The 22,928-nt window shown below is 39.2% G+C and overlaps 1 protein-coding gene across 3 annotated transcripts in view; it reads right to left on the minus strand.

Moving 5' to 3' along the window:
- The window catches only part of LOC108667393 (MAM and LDL-receptor class A domain-containing protein 2), a 29,777-nt gene that overhangs the window by 1,154 nt on the left and 5,695 nt on the right, over positions 1 to 22,928 (minus strand). Inside the window, exons 2-17 of one of the 3 annotated variants that reach the window (XM_018154411.2) lie at positions 22,682 to 22,762; positions 17,337 to 17,427; positions 11,228 to 11,377; positions 10,503 to 10,595; positions 8,278 to 8,314; positions 7,602 to 7,947; positions 7,109 to 7,288; positions 6,745 to 6,901; positions 6,395 to 6,579; positions 5,640 to 5,724; positions 4,970 to 5,140; positions 4,625 to 4,733; positions 4,210 to 4,484; positions 3,601 to 3,759; positions 2,895 to 3,085; positions 954 to 1,119 (exon numbers count right to left, since the gene is read on the minus strand). In XM_018154411.2, coding sequence (XP_018009900.1) covers positions 954 to 1,119; positions 2,895 to 3,085; positions 3,601 to 3,759; positions 4,210 to 4,484; positions 4,625 to 4,733; positions 4,970 to 5,140; positions 5,640 to 5,724; positions 6,395 to 6,579; positions 6,745 to 6,901; positions 7,109 to 7,288; positions 7,602 to 7,947; positions 8,278 to 8,314; positions 10,503 to 10,595; positions 11,228 to 11,377; positions 17,337 to 17,427; positions 22,682 to 22,762 — 2,476 coding nt within the window. Of the gene's footprint in view, positions 1 to 953; positions 1,120 to 2,894; positions 3,086 to 3,600; positions 3,760 to 4,209; positions 4,485 to 4,624; positions 4,734 to 4,969; positions 5,141 to 5,639; positions 5,725 to 6,394; positions 6,580 to 6,744; positions 6,902 to 7,108; positions 7,289 to 7,601; positions 7,948 to 8,277; positions 8,315 to 10,502; positions 10,596 to 11,227; positions 11,378 to 13,749; positions 15,064 to 17,336; positions 17,434 to 22,681; positions 22,763 to 22,928 lie in introns of those variants that run through there. The other 2 variants (XM_047883228.1, XM_047883227.1) reach the window with 2 other exon arrangements.

Below are 22,928 nucleotides of genomic sequence, written 5' to 3' on the forward strand. Positions count from 1 at the left end.
ATCTGGTTTGTTTTTTCGCGCTAATTTTATTCTGGTTTGAATGGTCAAGACAGAATAATATACTTCAGTATATGCATTACAATCTATGTTTAAATAAACTTGAGACTTTGTTTTGGTAGTCATGATGCAATTCTTATGGAAAATTTGATGAATTTGCAGCGATGTAGTATAAAATGTATACTACCAATGAGGACTATTAGAGAAGGATAATTGTTTTTAATATCAAATTTGTATACTCTTTGCATTCTTAGCGCGAAGCTAATTTGTGATATTCTCATGACAATAGAAGTACAGAATTTAGTATGCTTTAGATTTCACCAAATGTCTTTTAGCGGAAAAGTGTTAATGCGACCACATTGTTATTGCTTGGTTAATTTAATGGAATACTGAGTTAGGCATTAAATTTTCATCTTATTGTCATATTTTTATGTATTTTCATAGCCAAACTTATTTAAGTTTGACCGAGTTTCCACGAGTAAGAAAATACTCCCATCATTTACCATGTTTTATCTCTCACCTTCTTAAACATTTGTCTATCGCTATCGGCTAATCTTTTGCGCGCTATTTACTAAATCACAGGTGAAGTGTCTCACAATTTAGCTTCTTGATTGATGACCATAAACATGTGTCCATAGTCACCATCCAGCTTCTGAAGCCTCACTTACTCAGCCACATGTCCTTAGTCACCATTCAGCTTCTGATGCATCACTTACTCAGCCACATGTCCATAGTCTCCATTCAGCTTCTGAAGCCTCACTTACTCAGCCACATGTCCATAGTCTCCATTCAGCTTCTGATGCATCACTTACTCAGCCACATGTCCTTAGTCACCATTCAGCTTCTGAAGCCTCACTTACTCAGCCACATGTCCTTAGTCACCATTCAGCTTCTGAAGCCTCACTTACTCAGCCACATGTCCATAGTCTCCATTCAGCTTCTGATGCATCACTTACTCAGGCAGGTGTCCTTATAAATTTTTATGTCGTCGATGGCAAAGCCCCCGTTGCTGGCCATCCCTTCGAACGTAATTCGGAAGTCGTTTGATGCCGGGATTGGAACTTGCGCAAATTTCCACTCCGGACGAGCTTGAAGGCCCGCCAAAACCTCCAATTTCCATAACTGGGCAAAAGAAATTATTTTGTTAGCACAAATCGCTTAAGATTTTTTGATTTACGACAATTTTGAAATTATCTCGAAGAATCTTGTCCGATCTGTTTTGTACCGCAGTCGCACTGATAGCTTACAACACTATTGAAAACCTGTGTACAAAAACATTAAGAATTTTCTGTGAATGATAAAGATCATTTTATGCAACTACGCACTTATTTAGCTACACACAAACCGGCAGAGAAGGCAGTAATAATTATGAAACACTTCCGAAACCATTAAATGTTTATTTGCCCGGTGACGCACAAGAATAAATAATTCGTCTATCTCGTGTGACCACCATCCATCCCCATCTCAAATGGCCGGGCCGGCCTAGCAGCCTAAAGCGGCGTGCGTTGTGCTCCAAAAGAGTTTCGTTTGTCAACAGCGCTGCATAACTGCGAGCGCCACGACCAACATGCCGCAGTCGGAAACAAAGGACACGCTAAAAGGAATGTAAATTACTATACAGATATCCATAAAGTACAAAAAACGACTAAATGGTAAGTGAAATTGTATGTTTTAACTATGTTGAGGAAAACTTTATTTGTTTCATACTTTTAGAAGTAATATTGATATCTTTCAAACAAAGAAAATTGCACAATCACTTTATTCCAGGGGTGACTGAGAGAATGTTGGTTTCATGGGAATAGTACAAGCGGTGGCAGGTGGGTATTCAAAAAGTTTGAACTGACGTTCCATTAACGGTTATTGAAGAAAAACTATGACAATTGACCGCAAAAATATGAAATATTACATCAAAATGTACGTGTTTAATTGCAAGTTGGACAATTTATAACATTTTGCCAATGATTTTGCAATTTTGGAGCAGTGAGTAGCAGTGAGTTACAACTCACAAGTGATTTGTGAGTTCGAGACCGCAACAAGCTGCGAATGTTCTGCCATGTTAATAATCGGCGACAGGCCTACGGCCTAATAAATGCTGAAACAGCAATGCTTTGCTATGACATGTACTGCCTTGACTATAAATTGTTTGAGGCTTAGATTTGGGGTGAGGTTGCTTTCATGAATTGAGGAATATTGAACATCGTTCGTTTAATTTATATACTACAACATGAATGATTTATTTTAGAGATAATTAATGCCCATTTAAATAAGATGAGGCCTGTTATATTTGCTTTGAGAGCTGTGTATGGTGTATGAAGTAACGGATCACAAAATTTAGTTTTCAAATTCACTTTATTTTAATTATTTGAATCGTATCTCTAACAGCCTTTTTTCAACAATTTATTTGATTTAATGTTTTCAGAAGTTCTATTGTCACTTAGTGTGCTAAACTAATTTTTCGGTTAATTGGAGCCGGTTTTTCATTATGAAAATTTATAATGATATGGGCTCACACAATCAGACTATTTTCAAGATATAACTTCTTATCAAAGCTCACAATGACTTCAAAGCAGTCGAAAGCGCTGTATATAACAGCGGAAAATAAAAAAATAAGCCAACATAGAGGCACTCAAACGCCTGTCCGCGAACTTTTTTTCCACTCTATCAGAATGGTATGTTATTTTTTGCCAGACATCACGAGAACACCGTACAGAGGATATAAAAACATCAGAAGATTATAGGAAACCATTGCTAGAACGGAGTTCAATAATCATAAATAAAATAATACTTGCAATGAAATAAAAAATATTAATAATTAATATGAATAGTGTAAACCATAAGAAGTGACAAAACATTTACGCGACAAAGAATAACTCCTGTTTACCACTCGAAGTACTCACCGTTTCTCCTGTGATGGAGTCGGTGGAGTCAGGCAGGACTTGGAGCACCTTGAGTGAAGTGGTGGAGCCCGAGCCAAAAGCCGCGTACCAGAAGCTGAAGCAAACAGTCTGTCCGCGCAGCACCGGCGACGTTAGACGCAGCGATTGTGGGTTTGCGTTCTGGTTGAACACGTCGAAGAAAACGTAGCCAACTGCAAATGAAAAATTTAAATAGAAGTTATATCAAGATGCTAAATTAACGGCAAATGAACATTGGATGATGCTGCTGAACGAGCAAGAGTAACCAAGTTCTCTAAAAAATCATGCAAATAATCTTGTGACTTAATAGTTTGACACAGAGAAGAAGAAATTTAACGAATAAATAAAGCGTGTTCAAGCATGATACGAATCCAATGTTATAAAACAATATATTTTTGAATTGTGCAAGAAGATTCATTTAATGACAAAGAAATAAAGTTTGGATGCGAGCTACGTTCGTGTTTCAAACTTTTAGGGTAGAAAAAAAACTCAAACTCAAAAATTCAACACAAGTAGTTAACGCTGCTAATGAATGAAGCTATACGATCGTACAGGTAGCCAAAGGTTCAATGCATATAGTAATGCTATTATTATACCATTTTTAATAACCCCTCATTCATTTAATAATTTTTTATTGTCTAACAAGTTCAGCCACGCAGATTAACAAGACGCAGATAAAATGACGTACGAGGTCCCCCGAAGGTGTGGTCGAGTATAGAAGTGGGGCGGCGGGCGATGGATGCATAGGACCACCTAAAGTCGGGGTCAGTAGTCGTGTTGACCCAGCGGCATGAGTCGCGTTGGAAGTCGCAGTCGCCGACCATAACCGTTGCTTTGGGCGGTAAGGCTGCAGGAAAAACGCAAAATGGCTACGAAACAGAATAATTGTGCCTCAATGTACTTAGACGGCGAGGGAAATGATTTAGCCATACGGAAGATGGTATAAATACCAAATAAAATTTAGTGATTTGTTTAATTCGGTGCCAACAGCATAATGTTGCTGAACGTGACATTGTTACTTATGCGTGGGACGAAAAATCCCGAAAAATTTTTGTTCGTCAACGTAACATGCTTTTTAGCTGATGCTAATAGAGCTTTACTTCGTACAATGTACAGTCAATCACAATTGGCATGTAAATGAACCCAATAAATTTACAGCCCTTGAACGTAAAGAAGTGACGTAGTTACCATGTATTCGCGACTTTTTTATATGTAACTCACTTGTACATTCACCAATAGGAGCATCAGTGTATCCTCAATATTACTAAACTCGTGGTCAACACAAGGCTTCACTCACTTGAACAATCACCCGAGTAGATTGTGATGTCGTCAATGCCGATGAATCCGTTGCCCCTGGAGTTTCCCCACGCCCCTTCGAAGATGATGGCGTAGCTGGTCTCGCTCAGCACCCTAGCTTGGGCATAGAGCCAGTTGGGGCCTTGGTGGTTCATCAAAGACCACACGGACTGGAATATTACGTTTCCTGTTTTTGGGTCTTCGCTCCACACGAAGACAGAGAGTGAACCAAGAGACGGTGCTGATGGTTCGTTCGTGGGGTCAGAGATGTAGTACCTGGTAGGAGAACGAAATTGACTTCAGTTCTGTAAGTCTGGTAAAATGAGCAGTCCCAGCTTCAAATGTTTCTTTATTGTCTAAAGGTACTTCGGGGATAGCATGAAATGGAAATTGCATTCAGGGTGGGCAGTTCTCACCAGAACGAGATGCAGGAGGCGATGGTGGAGCCGTTCATTGTAAGGGAACGCAGCCAAGCGCGGTCACCTCCCCTCAGCGAGGAAGTTTTGGGGACAATCATGAAGAATCCTGTCGTCATAATCTTCTTCTTACCAGCTCATTAATAAATTTTGCTAATTATTAAAAAATTTAGGCATCATAGATATTTTTTAACTTTCTCAAACGAATTTCGGTTTAGAATTTGCGTATGAAACCTCCGTGAATGAAATATTTCTAACCATTAATACCATTAGATTCAATATTTTCGACTTGTGATAAAACGTTATACCACACTTCGTGGGAATAATCCTCTTCTTATATTTCACCTTGGGGCGTGCCGATGGTGTGATCTGTTTTGGGCTCCCGGTTTTCGGATGCAATGGTGCGGACCCAGTCGATCTCATCCAGACGATCTCTGACACCAGGGTTAATCCATCCACACTCATCCACTTCAAATGTACAGTCGCCCAGGTTATTTCCAGCTATCTGTGGTGCACCTATGAAATGATGAAGGTGTTGAGGACTTGGGACATTTTCTATTTGGCACCTGCACCGTAGAGAGTACTACTTTATCTTACATTTTGAGCAAAACTATTTCTTTACTTCCGTAGGCACAGCTTGATTACTTTTGACGTAAGAATGCAAAATAATCCATTTATGATAAAAAACTTGGAGTATAGCATTAAAAAAGTAAAAAAAACTAAAATTGAAATGTATAGTATATATTAATTGTATAGTAGTAAAATTGAAATGTATATTTATATTTATTTTAATTAAAAAAATTTTAATTATTATTTCTGATGATCAAATCTTGAATTGTCATAGGCAGCAAAAGCAGCATGCCAAATTTCAAGTTTCTAGGATGTTCAGAAGAGCTCTAAATTAAGGTCTGAATTTTTGATGACAGACAGACAGACACGAAACGAAGCTAAGAGAAACGTGGTAAAAAATATTAAAATTGTTATAATTTGGATGTATTTGGCTCACTATACTCACTGGGGCACGGTCCTTGGATGATGGAGATGTCATCCAGGGCGATGTCACCGAGATCGCTCAGCCCAACTTCAGCTTCGAATGCGATCTGAGCGAAGGAAGGTTCATCAAAATATTGTCAGCAATCTCATTACGATAGACAAATGAATTTGTTCAATATTTTTTGTATGAAAATTGGACTAATATTTATCACACAATAAAATATGAAAACGATTCCAGAAAGTGAAGAATGATTAAGAATTTCCAAGATGTTTTCCATCACGACATGTTAATTCCAATTACGCATGGATTTAAATACAGAGTTTAACTTAATTAAATAGGTCGAAGTAAATAATATTTAGTCTCAGAAGTTATGAATGTTACACTGACTTTGGAAATTATCGTTTTATTATAATAAATATAGCACGAGAATAAATATTTTTTATTTTTTTTCCCGGGTTATTTGAAGTAAAGTTTCTCTGAATCTCTACTAAAAAGGTCGAGTTTGATAAAATCCTGCATTAATATTAATAATATTGAAACCTCAAAAAACAGCTTTGATATTTTATACAGAAACAATCCTCAACTTCAAATTCAATATAGATAGCTCGCCCATAGCTCTAACGTTAATTTTGACACACTTCTCTCACCCCGCAAGACTTCATTTTGACACACTGTCTAGCGTTATGATCTAATTTAACACCTGCACCGGCTACATGGACTTCATTTTGACACGCTGCTTTCACTTCATCTTTATCACACACACTGCTGTTTATCACCTTGAACGGGGTTGCAGATGCAATGGGAACTTGTCCTTGATACCAGATTTTGCCAGCCTCCCCGGAAATTTGCCAAATTGTGCGGGCTTTGCGGTCCTGAGTGTTGATGATGAGTACACGCAGCGTCCCAATGCCCACCCCATGCATGTGTGTCCAGAAGCGCATGCACAGCGGGCTGTTCGGGTCTGATAAGGTAACGCGATAATATAACTTTTTTACATATGGTGATCGGTAGACGGATCACAATAAATCATGTAGTTTTGATGGTAAAAATAAAATGCAAAAAATAATTTGAATAAACTTAATGTTTCAATAAATTACCATAAATTAAGTATGAATTTTTATCTCACCAGTCGCTTGGAACTCCTCCGTCATGAGGCGCGCGCGGTCACCCGGTCGGCGCGGGTAGCTGGAGTCGATGACGGCAAAACCGCCCGTCATGCCGCCGTTCTCAGACGCCGACCTGTCCCTAGGGGGACCCGTGGCCTGGCTCATGCTGCCGCGACTCTGGTGTCAAAGTTACTGAAGAGTTACGACAGGTTGAACAAGTAATAATCAGTAGCGTAATTGGTAAACTCGATGAGAACGAATTTCATAGGGAAATATGTCAACATTGTAAAGCATTTTTCAAGAACAAAATATACGTCATCAGCGTTTATTTTGTAGTAACCGTTAATGGGGATAAAAGTAACCGCTAATGGGGAAATTTAACACCTGAGACCAGTCGAAGTCATCAGTTTCTTTATCTTGAACCCAGCCACAAGTGCCAGCTTCAAAGGTACAGAACGCCCCGCACTCGCTGGGCAGGGCGAAGTTCAGATCATCGATGGCGATGTATCCACGGAAGCGTCGGTTGAGATCTCCGTTGGGGACAGGGATGCCTTCCACTATGATCTGGCAATAACAATGAAAGTATATTATTTGAATGATTTGGGAGATGTGAAGTCTTTGGAAACCATGAAACAGTCAATTTTGCGTTAAGAACGAACTTAAGCAACAACTTCAATTATTTGTTGCCAGCATACGAACAGTCTGCAAAATTTTATCTCGTGAACTTTCATAACGGCGTTAGGTATTCTGTCAGGTAAATTAACTGATAAGATACAGGAAAGCATAAATGCTTTTCTTCTATAAATTTCACTAGGTTGACGATAAATGGTATCCTTGTATTGCCCAGGTTAAAGTATACAGGAAAAGTGGTACTCACGGCATGAGGAAGGTTGTAAGTGTACACAAGCTGTCCTTCTTTCCACTGCCCCTGCGTGACATCTCTTGCTTCCCACAGCACCACGTCGCCGCTACCATCGTAGTCACGCAGCATGTCAAGCATTGAGAAAAAGTTGTTCGGGTTCTGTGGGTTAACGCATTGCTGTTGTGTTCCAGTTGGAATGTTAGTGTTTGTGTTCGTGCCGGTGCTCGGGTTTGTGCTCGGGTTTGTGGCCAGGTCAGGGTTGACGTTGGTGGTGCCAGTGTGCGGTCGCACAAACTTGGCATTTGGCATCGGGTGAAGTAGAACCCGAACTCGGTCCGCGCTCAGCCCATCGATAGCATACCTGGATAATAAGCATAGAATTGGGTTCATTGTACAATCAGCATTCAAAAATGCCTATCGTAAGACGTCACCATGTATTCCAATAAAGGGCATGATTTTTTAGAAAATTTGATTCATGATGTGGCAAACTTCGAATATAATCTAGAACCTTATAAGTAAATTTGAATAGATGATGGAAGCTTTGAAGGAGCAGTTGATCATCCGAAGTAAAGAAATTTTTATTTGTTAATCTTTTATTATGATTCGACGTTGGAACTTTAGTTTCGTTGAAAATTATGCAACTCAAACTCAAAATTTTACATTTTTAAGTTCATAGATAACTTAGACTCACCAATACTTGACACACACTCCTTCAGCTCGAGTTACACCTGCGAGGCAAAAATGGGGTATTATTTAAATATTTTTTCCCGCTTAACTTATCATGTCATAATAAAGGTACGAAAGAATAATCAGTCTGACAAAAAATGGTTTTGCATCAATATATGTTTCAATCATCCTGTTACTATCCCCGTCGGCAATGTATGAATAATTCCGAACAATCGCGTCTTTAATAAGAATGTCACGACAAATATTCCCTGCGTGGCAAATATTTTGTTAATTGACTATTAAAGCGCCACTTTAAATGACGCAACATCAGAACCTATGGCTATAAGATCTAATAAATCCCGGTTTGAGTTCATTAATTAGTTTATGAGTTCATAGCTCTAAATCCCAACAAGTCATGTGGACCAGACGGCTTCCATCCCAGATTGCTCAAAGAATTATAGCAGCCGCTCTGGCCGGCCCATTGACAGTATATTAAGGAACTTTGCCGTCCGATTGGAAAGAAGCTCAAGTAACACCATTGTTCAAAAAATATAACTCAGTACTCACTGTAGTGAGTGACAGAGAGCGCATTTTCTCGTCGACAAAAACGTGAAGTCACAGACGGACAGACAGACGTCTGCCCGACGGACAGACGGACAGACGAACGGACATGACAAGTACAATAGGCATTTTTTCCACAAATTAGAAAATGCGCTAAAAAGGTGACAAAAGTAGCCCCGGTAACTATCGTCCTGTCAGTCTGACAAGTGTTGTTTATAAGGTAATGGAATCTGTTGTGAGGGATAGGACTATCGCTTACTTGACTATTCACCATCTCCTTTCAGACTGTCAACATGGTTTTATTGCCGGTAGATCCTGCACCACTAACTTATTGTCTACGCGTAACGATTGAACTCGCCTGCTGGACGAAAGGGAGTCAGTGGATGCATTGTACCTCGATTTTGCCAAAGCATTTGACAGTGTTCCGCATGAGCGGCTGTTGCGTAAAGTGAGGTCCTTGGGAATTGAGGGAAACGTACTCCAATGGATCATGAATTTTCTAGTAGGTAGACCACAACGTGTCAGTACTAACGGAACCGTGTTAGACTGGGCATCAGTGCGCAGTGGCGTGCCACAAGGAAGCGTTCTTGGGCCTATTTTGTTCGTTGCTTTTATATAAACGATCTGTCAGAAGTAGTGTCCAGCGTGTGCTCCATGTATGCCGACGACACAAAAGTTTATAATACTGTGAAGGATGCGTCAAATAAAGCGCAATTGCAAGATGATCTTGACAGTTTAGTTAACTGGGCTGATACGTGGCAGCTGCGGTTTAATGCTGACAAGTGTAAAGTACTTCACCTCGGGAAGAACAATGAACAGCAAGATTACAGTATGAGAAGACATGGTTGCAACGAGAGAGTAATGATTGAAAAGTCTAGTGTGGGAAAAGAACTCGGAGTTTATGTCGACAAGGAGCTGAAATTTTCTAAGCATGTTGAAACGCAAGGTAATACATCCAACAAACTTCTTGGACTAATCAGTCGCTCCTACGAGTTTTTAGATGCAGAAGCGATGAAACAGTTGTTTGTTGCTGTCGTGCACCCGAATATAGAGTTTGGAAACGTTGTGTGGTCACCGAGATTTGAAAAGGGCAAAAATTTAACAGAATGTTCAGAGGCGTGCAACAAGGATAATTCCAGGCTTGAAGGGCAAGTCTTATGAAGAAAGATTAAAGATTATAAAGCTTCCAAGCCTCACTTATTGACGTCGGCTTGGAGACCTCATTGAAGTATACAAGTATAGTCATGGTTTATACAAGGTCCCCGAAGGATTACTAGAATTTGAAACTAGAACCAACACCAAGGGCCACTGCTATAAACTAAAAAAACTGCGCTGCAACTTCTCCACGCGACAACATTTCTTCTCGCTTCGAATCACCGACATGTGGAACAGCCTCCCCGATTACGTCGTTGGCGCTCCGAGTATCAACGCTTTCAAGAACAGACTAGATAAAGCTATGGAAAAATATATGTTCAGACTTGAAATGCCTAGCACTATATCGAACCCGGTGGAAGTCTAGTAGCTACTTCAAACTATCGTCAATCCTGAAATGATCCGGTCAAATGACACGATTTTAGATCTTCTTTGAACAAGTCACGAAAAGTAACAGGCCGCATCAGCCCTACACATCAGCGTCGACATCACTATGTTAATTGATTTCAATTGAAGTCCTTGCAGTTGGGAACCCACCTTGGAGGGGCGAGATGAGCATCGCTGACTCGAACGGTACTGGGCCTCGAGTCGAGTCCGCTTCTTCTGAAGTTTCGAAGAGAGCGTAGCCTCCTGTGGAGAAAGGATGTTTTTCATATAAACTATTAGGAAAATAAGTAAGGCTGTACTAAGTAAATATGATTAAGAAAACTTCGTGCGACATCGCTTCCGAAAGCTTTCCTGCACTCACCCTGTTGAATGGCACTCGATATTTTAATTTCATTTCCCATTAGTAAATTAAGAAGTTTTAGTTTGCTCGTTCAGCTAATATTTTGCAGGCATTCTATGTTATATTTACACTTTATATTCTGAGAATTCTGGACTGCAAATTAAGCAACCATTGAAATGTGGTGACGCCGAATGTCCATTGGCCCACTATAAGACGTTGCGAACATTATTTCTTTGGCTCCAAGTCCGCGCCCTGATTCATCTTATGATAGTTTACACATGGTAATAGAGAAATTTTTGGGTACTGGATGATATCGGAAATGCTCGGTGCATAATTATGTTGCTTGAAGCTGCCGTAGGATTTATTGCACTTAGCGACTCACTAGATTAACTTGTTCACGTGCAGTTGCAGTGATCAACTCAATAAACTTCTATCGGCAGTTACAACTATTAACTCACCAAGCTTGTCCAGGTGCAGTTGAAATAATCAACTCACCATTTAGATCTATCCCGTGCAGTTGAGGTGATTAACTCACCAAACTTGTCTCCGTAGGTGACATCCTGAGGTGGGCCTCCTAACCAGAACGCATTCTCCCCCCGCGACGCGCGCCACTTCAGAGTCGTAAAGTTCACGTTCATCCAGCGGCATAGAACTACGTCCTCGTTGGTGCCGAAATCGCAGGTCTCTGTTCAGAAATTCAGAAAAAAACATAAAAAACTTACTAGAGGTTATCAAAATGCACGAGGAAACGTCGCAGCCCGAATAAATTACGAATAGAAAATTATGCAGAGAAAATCTAATATTATGCAATTTTGCTTGTGATTTTCTTCGTTTCATTGTAATGGAAATTTGAAAATTATTAGTGATATCTTGGAGGTGATAAGGTTTGGTTAGCATTGGTAACTTGGTTCAAAAATTTACATTAGGAAACATTTTTATTTCTCATGTTAGCGAGATGACGTTATGAAAAGTGATCCGCTTATTGATCATTCCACGTTAAACATTGAATATAAACTTAGATTAAGATCTAAAATGTTAGTACGGACACCTATAGTTTCGGAAACCTCGGTTAAATGTTATTCACAGCCAGCTCGGAAGAAGAAGAAGGTCGCAATGAGGATGAGCCTGAGTAAAAACTTTCAGTGAATCATGGGATGCGCACCTGGAGGCGGGATATTAATATGCGACTCCTGTCCCTAACAAAAATTGGATATGGGCCTGACTCTGCAACAGGTGCCGCCTTGGACTCGTAGAGCAGGCAAATCAGCCGCTCTATGGCCCCTTCGGTTGGGCTCGAAGAGCAGCTTCTTAGCAGCCTTCAATCTCGGTATGAACCGGCTCCTGTCAACTCTTGTAAAGTTGTAATACTCTCATAACACTATAAGTCAGAAATGAGATTCTGATAAGAAATTGATTTTGATTGTGTGGCCAAGTAGACCCAGAAAACTTGATGTTTACCAGAACATCAAGTTCTGTTAAAACATGGACAGAATTCTAGGTTTTGCCCGCGATTTGGGGGAGGTAAAGTTCATTAGCTAGAAAGCTCTAGACAATCTTGATTTTCCGAATATCTTATACACTATCAAATTAAACTGTGAGCATCATTGACTTAGATTTATATTATATCAAGATTCTTGCGTTTTTATCAAAGCTGTTATACAATTATTCACTTGTATAACAGCGTTGTGGTGGCATAGTCATAAATACTGGAGATGGAAAAGCTGTAATACTGTGTGATCACAAAGAACCAAATACATAACTAAGCTCTAAAAGCACAACGCTTAATTAAAAAATGTGGCTACGCAGCACAAGAGCAAGAGTTCGAACATCAAATTGAATGACTCGATAATTATACGATAACTCTACAATACATTGTTGACAAATGTGAAAAGAGTACTCGTCACAATAGCGATAAAAGCAGTACAAATTGTTATATGCGGTGAACACGGATGACTCAGTCGTCAATTGTGTTGAGGAAAATGATAACATATGCTCAGCTCCATGTCAGTTCAGGTGTAGGAGCACCGCCGGTCGTATACACAGCCATGCACCGACGACAGCGTCAATAAGGTCAATAAAAATACGAGAAGAGAAGTACAGATGTAATATTGGCAAGGAAGGACAATCACAAACTATACAAGATGAAGTGCATATGAGGGTAATGAACAGCTCAAGTGTAATAGATCCCCTTACGCATATGCCATGCCTACCCGAACCCGAATGGTCTTATTAATCGGTCAGCGAAGAGAGGTTGGTGGCGAACTATGTATATCAACGGCTGTATTGTCTTTTTGGATATATCATGTGTTAATAGTTTCCAATTAGCTTTCATCATGAATAATTTTAACAAGAAAAATCTGACAAGGAGGAACATGTTTTCATCGAAGAAAAATATGTCTTTGCCATATGGTGCGTCACTGTTAGTCTGCAAGATGTCACAAATTAACAGACAATCGAAGAAAATTTTCAGTCGACTTTGATGTTTTTACGCATACTAGGTTTCAGATTTTCTTATATCAAATTTTAAATTTTGTTAATTAACTATAGCGATGACGAATGATTAACAAAATATTAGGTAGGAAGATCGTCAGGTGCCTCGCTCTAAACGAGACATGTTGAGACTGAAGAACACCAAGTAGCACGTCAACATTTCGATGAGAGTCACCATAAGCAGTAACTTGTCTGAAAAGGAAACAGAGTATGAAGAGTGAAGCAATATAGTTTTGTTACGGTGTATCTTTCACAAGGCGCAAAAAGCAAAGCACCGTTACTGTACTGAGTTTATACGTAACACATACGAGGATTCAGCTACCAAAGTAAATTTGCAAAGGTAAATGCCTAAAGAAAAGTAAACATCAGCATCAAAATGCGATTGCATATATAGTACAGCAATGCAACGCAAAACAACTAATAATGTGATATTGATTTCCTATACAAAAGCAACTAACAATATACGTTATGCATTAGCAAATTAGTAGAATATCAATTTGTTAATGGAGAAAGTCGTAGTGTCACACAGCAAAGATTCACAAGAAGAACAAAATCCACGCATAATACCTGGTCGAAACTCAGCATTCAATATTCGCTCCTGCGTTGCGACCAATAGAGGATGGTGGACGATTCTTGGCTCGGTTTCAGTAGTTACAGAATCAGGCTTTTTCGGCGCAGGAGTTGGCATGGGTTTCAAAGTTGGACGTATTCGTGACTCCGAAGACGCAGTTGGTCGAAATGTAGTTACGGAAGGTGATGAAGACACCAGCGCCACAGAAGGAATCGACAATGGAGGTTTGGCAGTTGTCATCGATGTAGATTTCATAGGTTGAGTAGTGAGTGAATTGTCACCACTTTGGCCTTTCAGAGTAGTAAGAAGGTCATTTGCCTCTTCTTTATGGTCAGATTCGACAAAAGTTTCTGCTGGTGATATCAATATATCAGAGACAGATTTGGCCTCTGCAGCTGTTGTTCGTGTAGCAGTGGTTTCTTGAAGGGGGTCGGTATAATCTTTGTGCGTCGATGTGGTATACGCAGTCTGCGATTCAACACTGGATTCAGTTGCTATTACTGGTTCTGTTACGAAGTTCTCATGCTCGATGTTATCGTTGAAAGTCACAAGTTCTATTGATTTAGTGGTAGATTCTACCCAATCAGCCATTGTAATTGGCAACTGGCTTTCTTCCGCGCCGGTACTATTCATGACCAAAGAGCTTTCAATAGTTTCTTCTGGTATATCAGAAGTAAGTTCAAATTCGCCTGCAGTCACTGTAGTGGCTTGATTTTCATCAAAGTAGGTAGTGTTATGCAAAGTTTGATTTTCATTTGTTACTTCTCCTTGCATTGCTGATGTTAGAGTAACATCTTCGATAGTTACGACTGTAGTGTCAGGGTTTTCACTCCCGAATGTAGTGGGACTTGAGCTCGTTCCTTCTGTAGGTCCAGTTCCAGTAGTTGATATTAGTTCCTCATTAATCGTTACGCCTGTAGAGTCCTGAATTCCTTCTCCAATTGACGTGTATTGCGTATTTAGACTCGTAGTAGTATCTTCGGTGATAGTAGAAAACTTGATGCTAACAGTTGCACCAATAGTGTCGAATGTTTCCACCTCGATTGCAGTTTGCTGCGTAGAAGGATTCATTGTCGCTTCTTCTGGTGATCTAGTAGTAGAGTGGTGCTCGTTACTAACCGATACAGTTGTAGTGTCGAGAGTTTCGATTGAAATGTCCGGCGTAATTGGACTGACAGTTGCATTTTCTGATGATCCATCGGTGAGTTGTGGCTCATCAGCTACAGTTTCCATCGTACTGTTTAGAATTTCATTGCTGGTTGCAGGTTGCTGCGTGGTGTGACGTTCCATTATTTCTTTTGGTTCAATGAAATTGTCTTCTTCCAAGCTCTCTGGAGGGAAAATTGTTGAATGTTTTTCTTTCGCAGTGTATACTTCTGTTTGTGGCAAATTAGACACTATTGCTTGCTATTTCAGCCTATTTGGTTTGTTCGGTTAGAGGTTTTTGTTTGACCGCTATTTCAGTTTCCTCTGCTGAAATTGCAGGATTAGTTACATAGTTAGGTTTATCTGCAGATGAACTCGTTCGGTCTTAGTAATATGTGACTGAATAGTGATGGGTTCTATTGTAAAAAATATCAATTTATTGACTATTGTAAGAAAAATGGATGGGGTTTTGCATAAGGCTTCACAGATCGAGATTTTAAAGGAGTGATGGATGGATGTGTAGTGTAAGTTAATGACAAATGAAGTAATTTGCTGGGGGTTAGATGAGCAACAGTTGGACGATAACATTACTTCCATCAACGTAATTATTCATTTCTATTTGCTAGTTAGTGTTAGAAGATTACGCGGCTTTTTCAAATGAAGGTGCATGGGGTTACATTTCACTTTATCCTTTTAGACTTTTCTTTTAACAATGAATTTACAGAATTCGTAACCTACAATTTCATAAAAACGTGTGACAAAAAATTACATTAAAACATTGTGACAAATAATGGTGTGGTCGGACCAGCTATCATAGTAACTTGAATTTGAACAGCACTGAAATGAAAATATTTGTTCAGTACTCAATTCGTTTTTCACCGGATCCTGCGTAAGCTCATACTTTGTAGACCAATCTATTAAATTATAAAAACTAGTTAGAGAATCATTGATCCAGCCACTCGAGAAAAATTAGAACAGGCAGTGAAAAATCAATATTTTGGTAATGATTACTTGCTGTGACTGTTAAATTTCAGCTTTGAAAATCCTAGATGAAATAGTTTTTTGAATCGAATTAGAAGCGGTACCTGATATACAGTATTTCATAAATTAGGTTTTCGTTGCACCGATCAAATAGGGGTTGTGACCGATTCTGTGTGATGATAAACCATTTACCACACAAAATCCTAATGACAGATCAGGTTGAAGCAAATAATGTGTAGAAATTGCAGTAATGATTGCCTATGGCTCTGAAATTTCCTCTCGATGATATATGAAAGAAATTGTTCTTTTTTCCTCGTATATTTGAGGAATCGGAGAGTAAGTAAAGGATTTCCTAGAAATTGTCGTCGCTGTGTGAAATTGTCGAAAGAAATTGTTGTCGCTACCACTATTGTGGTACATTGTGCTGACTGAGCCATCCATACAGAATTACAATGACCTAATGCATTTCTACAAAATTTAAAAGCAAGGACGAAATTACCTGTATTATATGATACTTTAAAATACATTCACTTGATCTCTTAAGTTAAAACCTTTTCGAGCGCACATCGTTGGGCACCTTGCTTGATGTTTATCTATTGTTACGATCGATTGATGAAGGGAACGTGACCATCCCCTGACGGAAAATCAACATGTATCTGAATCGGGTGGTTTTTAATATTCCGTTCTAAATTAACTTAACGACTCAGATAATTGTATTACTGAAATATTTAATGTGCAGACGAGTCTTAGTAAAGATTAGGTCGCTCTATTCACCCTCAGTGTGGGCATCATCAGTCACGTCAGGTGGCCAGCGAGCTTTTGAAAGTCACGGTGGCTTGCAGCTCGTGTAGGAGCTTCAAAAGACTGCGAGCAGCGGTCGAAAATGGTCGATCATTGATCGAAGGATGACCTCTGACCAAGCAACAAACTCGCCTCAACCCGGACCAGGTAGAACCAATGCTTATCAATTTTTTGGGGGTACAAGCAACTAACATTTTTGAGCACAAAATGTCATAATTTTATTTTAGTTACAATAAGTTAAACGTGAATTTATAAATTATTCTTATAAATTTCGCATTTTTTGATTTATAAACAATGCTATTCCCACATTCACATACTAGCTTTATCACAGGTGGTGAAGCTATTGAATATGGCTGAGCCACAATTATTGTTCGCCAGTGCCGGTGTACAGTATTATATTGTCTACGAATAGGACAGAATAGTTTTTTATACAGATGGGGATATAGTATATTAACTTGCCTACAGATATTGGTATGGAGTAACACATTATTTATTGATGAAGTAATATTTATTGAATATTTAATTTTCACTAAACGTGAATATTAAATATCAAAATTTAAAAAATTGGAGGCCTTGTATCATAATGCATTTATATTATTTGAATGTTGTAAATAAAAATGTTGCCTCTAATATTTATTGATGGAGTAAGACTCACCCTGTACCGGGGTGGACGGGTCCACAGTCTGGCGACGTACCCGCGACGTCTCCGGCAAGGGCGTGTCACCCTCCAGGGGCTCCATGTCCGCCTGTAGCAATGATACCAAAGAGTGAGATGTTATAAAGATAAATAAGCTCCAAATCATAACGGTATTATATCATCTTTCTTTACACAAAAGATTGCAAAAAGGTTCGCAATAATAATACATGAATAAATGAAACTTCTTATTATTAATTGCGTTTCGTTTGTACGGTTCATTCTTAACACTTTACAATTTACATTTGTACCAGAAAAGTATTGTTTTCCTTCACATTGTTTGCTGAATATTGGTCCCCAGTCTTGCTGTATGTACAGAAAAATTACATGTTCTGTCTTGAAACCGTCGTTTGCGATTGGCTGAGGTGCAAGCGAGACAACCAATCAGAGCGCTGGAAGGCTGTGGCCGCAATGAGCCATTTGAAATTTTTATGTAGGAATTTAATCAATTTAGGAGCTTAATTACTTATACTAAATCAGCCCAGCTAAGCGGCCTCGATAGACAAGCCAGTGGCATTCGGGTCTAACTTTTTTTTACACTTTTACCTTTGCGAATCGTTCATCAATTATGACTTCTAGCTTAAATTTTTCTTTTCTACGTAGGAAATGTCTGTAAATATCATTTAGAAGTATTTAAATGTATGAATAGTTTTTCAGATTAGTTTCGTTCCAATTCTGTTTCAGTCACTTAAATATCTTGATTCTTACTAACAGGCCTGAAATATTTTCTAAACGCATTTTAAGAATCTATAACTATATATCCAAAGTTAAAAACATAAAAAATCACCAGCCTAAAATTATAAATTAAACTACCGTATTTTGATAAGTGTAACTTGAATGTTGAAATATAAGAGCAATAGAAGACCGAAGAACTAAGTAATCATGCCGTAGCCGGGACCAAAAATCAACCAACCTTTGGTATATCATCTCCATATGTCTTGTCTGGTCCCCGCGGCGCAGTAATTTAATTAGTATTGAGATGACAATAATTGATTTCATTTGCTTACGTGACGCAGTCTGGCGATCGACAAAACGAAGGTCTGTTCCATCCATGTCTGCTCGTCGTAACTTTAAAGCAACTAAGTTATGAGCACAGCTATTTAGGTCTGGTATATATAGGCCTGGTATTTAGGTCTGGTATATAGGCATAGCTACAGCTCGTAATCGTCCTAAGTTTCTTGCGCTTAGTTGTGAGCACCGTAAATTCGGCAGTCTTGCTGTATGTACAGAAAAATTACATGTTCAGGGGCCATACTTTCAAAACTCGCTAAGTAAACGTAAGTACTTACGCTCTAATTTCTTGTCTATGATTGGTGGATTTTGCTTGAAAGGCCGTCAATGATTGGCTGATGAACTTACGATCTCTTAACTTTTTTTGAAAGTATGGGCCCTGGAATAAGTATTTTAAGCGAAACTTCAAATAACGACCGATGCATAACAGTCGGGAATGCCTGGCCGGCCTTGAACTGAGGATGGTTGAAGGACGCCTGCCTGACCTTGAGCTTAGGAAGCTTGTTTATAGAAATGCACCATTTACTTTTTTTTACATACCACTTGGATTTTTATACTTCAAAATCTAAGTGACTGCGCTATTATTAATGGTCGAATTGACCAGGAACTATTCTCAACTATTCTTTCATATTCTCAAAGCTATTATATTTCATACTTTTAAGCGTAAAATTTAGGTTCTTCTACGCATTTTTTTAATTTCTACAATTAAATGACAATTTTTCAACCAGCGGCAACAAATAAGTACTCTATGTTAACCAAAATTTGTTTGAATAATACCATCAGTTTGACAGTTTCTTATGTTCAAACCAACGAGGACTAAATTGAACTCATGACGAAATTTTTAAACTTAAATCCCGCTATACCTGCCTTGCCCGTGAGTCAATACACGGTGACCTGAATGGGGCTAATGCTATTGAATGAGGCTAAACCTATTTGCCAGCGCACTTAAGAGTGAGCAGTTCAGGCATCGACCGTCCGACCCACAAGAAAATCAGGTCGCTTGTTAGCGCAAGGTGATAGTGATGCTCATGCCCCGGTGACAGGTGATGGTGATGCACATGCCCTGGTGACAGGTGATGGTGATGAGTATGTCCCGGTGACAGGTGATAGTGATGCACATGCCCTGGTGATAGGTGATAGTGATGCACATGTCCCGGTGACAGGTGATAGTGATGNACATGCCCCGGTGACAGGTGATGGTGATGCACATGCCCTGGTGACAGGTGATGGTGATGCACATGCCCCGGTGACAGGTGATAGTGATGCACATGTGCCGGTGACAGGTGATAGTGATGCTCATGCCCCGGTGACAGGTGATGGTGATGCGCATGCTCCGGTGACAGGTGATGGTGAAGCACATGCCCCGGTGAATATTGTCTCCGAATTCAACTGCTACTACTCTTACTTCTACGTTTAAAAACAATATGAATGTCCTGAAAATAAGGTAGCTACGGTTCCACTACTACAAAAATTTTTATGATATAAACTAAAATAAAGCGTCCAGTGTTGCATCTTTATTTATATTAAGCAGTATCAACAGCCGAGGCCTTATTTGTTAGGTGCATGTCTCCAGATATTCAAGACGTTTACCTTCTATTCCATCCACTTACATTACAGTACAGCTATATTCCAATCCAACGATATTCCAATCCAACTACATTCCAATCCAACTATATTCCAATCCAACTACATTCCAATCCAACTATGTTCCAATCCAACTATATTTAAATCCAATTATGTTCCAATCCAACAATATTCAAATCCAATTATGTTCCAATCCAACTATATTTAAATCCAATTATGTTCCAATCCAACTATATTCAAATCCAATTATGTTCCAATCCACTTACATTGCAACCCCCACTTCAAGAGATTATTTCGAGCACAAGTGAGTGCAGAGTGCAAGCTTGTGCCGGTAATGCGCGTTCTCAGAACACAGCCCTCGCCCTCACCCTCTTCTGTATTGATTGACCCTCGTGTTAATGAGGCTTGCCAACACGCCACTACTCAGGCTATACAATGTTCCAGTACAAGCATAAACTTGTACCCCAGCAACTCCTCTGAAGTGTTATTACGTTTGTTTAAAAACGTTATTTATTTTTAAACTTTTTTCATAAACAAGAAAATAGTTGTTACTCTCAAAGACTCCCACAGGGAAAGGTTTGACCATTTACATGTCATAGATTATTGTCATAGTGATTTTAGACTAGTTCAAAGAACAAACAGTTGCCGTATAATTTTTTTAAATACCGCATTAAGACAAAAGTGCCGTTTCAGGCGCGTATCGTGCGTGACACTGCATTGGATAACGGCCGTTATTAGCGTCGTACGGTCGGCGCGCGGTCACTCACTCCGTTACGGACTCCCTGCCGTGTTTGACGTAACCCCAGTAAACGGCCTCAGCGAAGCTTGGGTTCCGTGGCACCGAATATGGCGACGAACGTCACGAAATCTCCGGCAAATTACACTGGTCATGCTGATGTGGCGACGAATCGCACGAATTGTCTCCAGTTTTTTAGTTTTTTTCTCAAACGTCGTGAAATAGCGGGTTACCAGAGAAACATCATGAGTTCGCGAAAATGCTCATGGTTTTAGATTTTTTGTGAGGGAAAAGTAAGTTGTTTTTGTACAAATTTGAGGTTGATTGTTCCTTGTGCGCGAAGCAAACTTTCGACCCACGAGTTCAACCTGCGCGAAGACGCCACATAGCAACAACACGCAGAACATTCACCGGCTGCGGATCGAGCTCCTCATAGAAAATAACCGTCGTATTCATGATAACTTATCATTTGTTATTTAAGAGCGCATTACAAGTCAAAGATAATTGAGAACAGGACGTCAACTAAGAAATGCGGCGACCGGATACAAGAAGCGGTGTGGCCTTCAGACTAAACCGACCACGTTGCTGTTTATTATTTCCATGCATGCGGGACTAAGATAATTATTGTCTTAATTGCTGTGCTGCTGTTGCCGCTCCTATGGGTATTTCGCTGTAAGATTGATTTAGTAACAAAGATCAATTAATCTGCAGTTAGGAATAATGGAAAACTGATAGATATTGGAACAAATCAAAATGATTCTCGGCATGCATTTCTGTTACTCATCTGAATGATTAACTGAAACCGAATTTTATATTTCAAAATAATTATTTATAAGCAGAACTTTAGTCTCAATTGAAGAAATGGATAATTACTAAGCTCAACATTTAAGTATTATTGTGGAGAAAAGTTTCAACATCAATGGAAGTTTTTGAGTCAATTGTAGCAAATTTATTTAGAAGCAGACTTGATATTCGACGCAGTTGGACGCAAACACCCACGCTTCAGCGCCCAGTTAAAGATGAAGGATGGTAACAAAACCGGCGTCCCACGAGGCATATATCCGCTCGAATCCTTCGCCAGTTCTCCGAGAAAAACCGGAGTTAAGATCCGTAGATAATCCTTCATATAATTATGGGACTTCAGGTATCCTCAGTGATGCGATACAGGACCGAAAATGCGTGAGAACTGCTGCAGGCGAAGCGTTCTCATTTTCAATCAAGTTTGAAGGTTGAATTACTAAGGCTGGATCCTATTGGGACATTGAACTTCTCCCTCAGCGCATATTGTACCGGTTATGTGATGGAGATAAAACTAACCGTTTCCTTTATGATGATTCCCTTGCATTCAAGTAAGAAACATTAATTAGTGGTCTTTATTAACACGTTTCAATTATTTAATCGTAGGCTGGTGTAAAAAAAAAATAAATTTAATTTATAATCTATAATCTATTTATCTATTATAATCTATTATAATCTATTATAATCTATCTATATATAATTTATATCTATACTGCGACGATTGGCGATTGGCATGCCTGATGGGCGATGTAAAAAAATTTTGTATCTCATTAATAAACATGAAATTCTGAAATTCTTTGGATGCAAACACACTTGAGTAATTTTGCTTCTATCATAAATGATCATTCAATCCACCCTTTGTTGCTGAGTTACTGATGCCATTTTAACCAGCCTTTAATGTATAGGATGGAAGTCTACAACCGCTTATTATCGGCTTAGCAAATTTTAAAAAAATATTGCATCCATTGGGACTTTCGGCAGGGTTTTCAATGGCCATTGCAAAACTGCTAATATGCTTTTTTAAACCTATTAATTTTGGCCCTACCTAGATAAGGAAAACAGATCCAAAATCTCAACTCTTTTTGAGCAAAATTTAAGAAATCATAATTAAGAAAGGAACAAAGAATATGAAGAATAATTTGTGACGAATAATGTTAATGTTTGGCAATGACTTTACCTTGCGATGCTGTGGTATGGCGAGCGTCAGAGCTGCGTGTAACAGCAGCAGCAACTGTCCAAGCCTCAATGCCAGCGCCATCTGCGGAGGCACAAACAAAAAATTAGATCAGTACTCGCTGCAGTGAGTGACAGCGCGTATTTTCTCGTCCGTCCGTGACGTAAAGTCACGGACGGACGGACATTACAAGCACAATAACGCCTTTTTTCCAAAAATAAGAAAATGCACAAAAAATGTTTTTTGAAAG

This window comes from Hyalella azteca, unplaced genomic scaffold, assembly GCF_000764305.2.
Source record: "Hyalella azteca isolate HAZT.00-mixed unplaced genomic scaffold, Hazt_2.0.2 contig12318, whole genome shotgun sequence".
Classification (NCBI taxonomy): Eukaryota; Metazoa; Arthropoda; class Malacostraca; order Amphipoda; family Hyalellidae; genus Hyalella; species Hyalella azteca.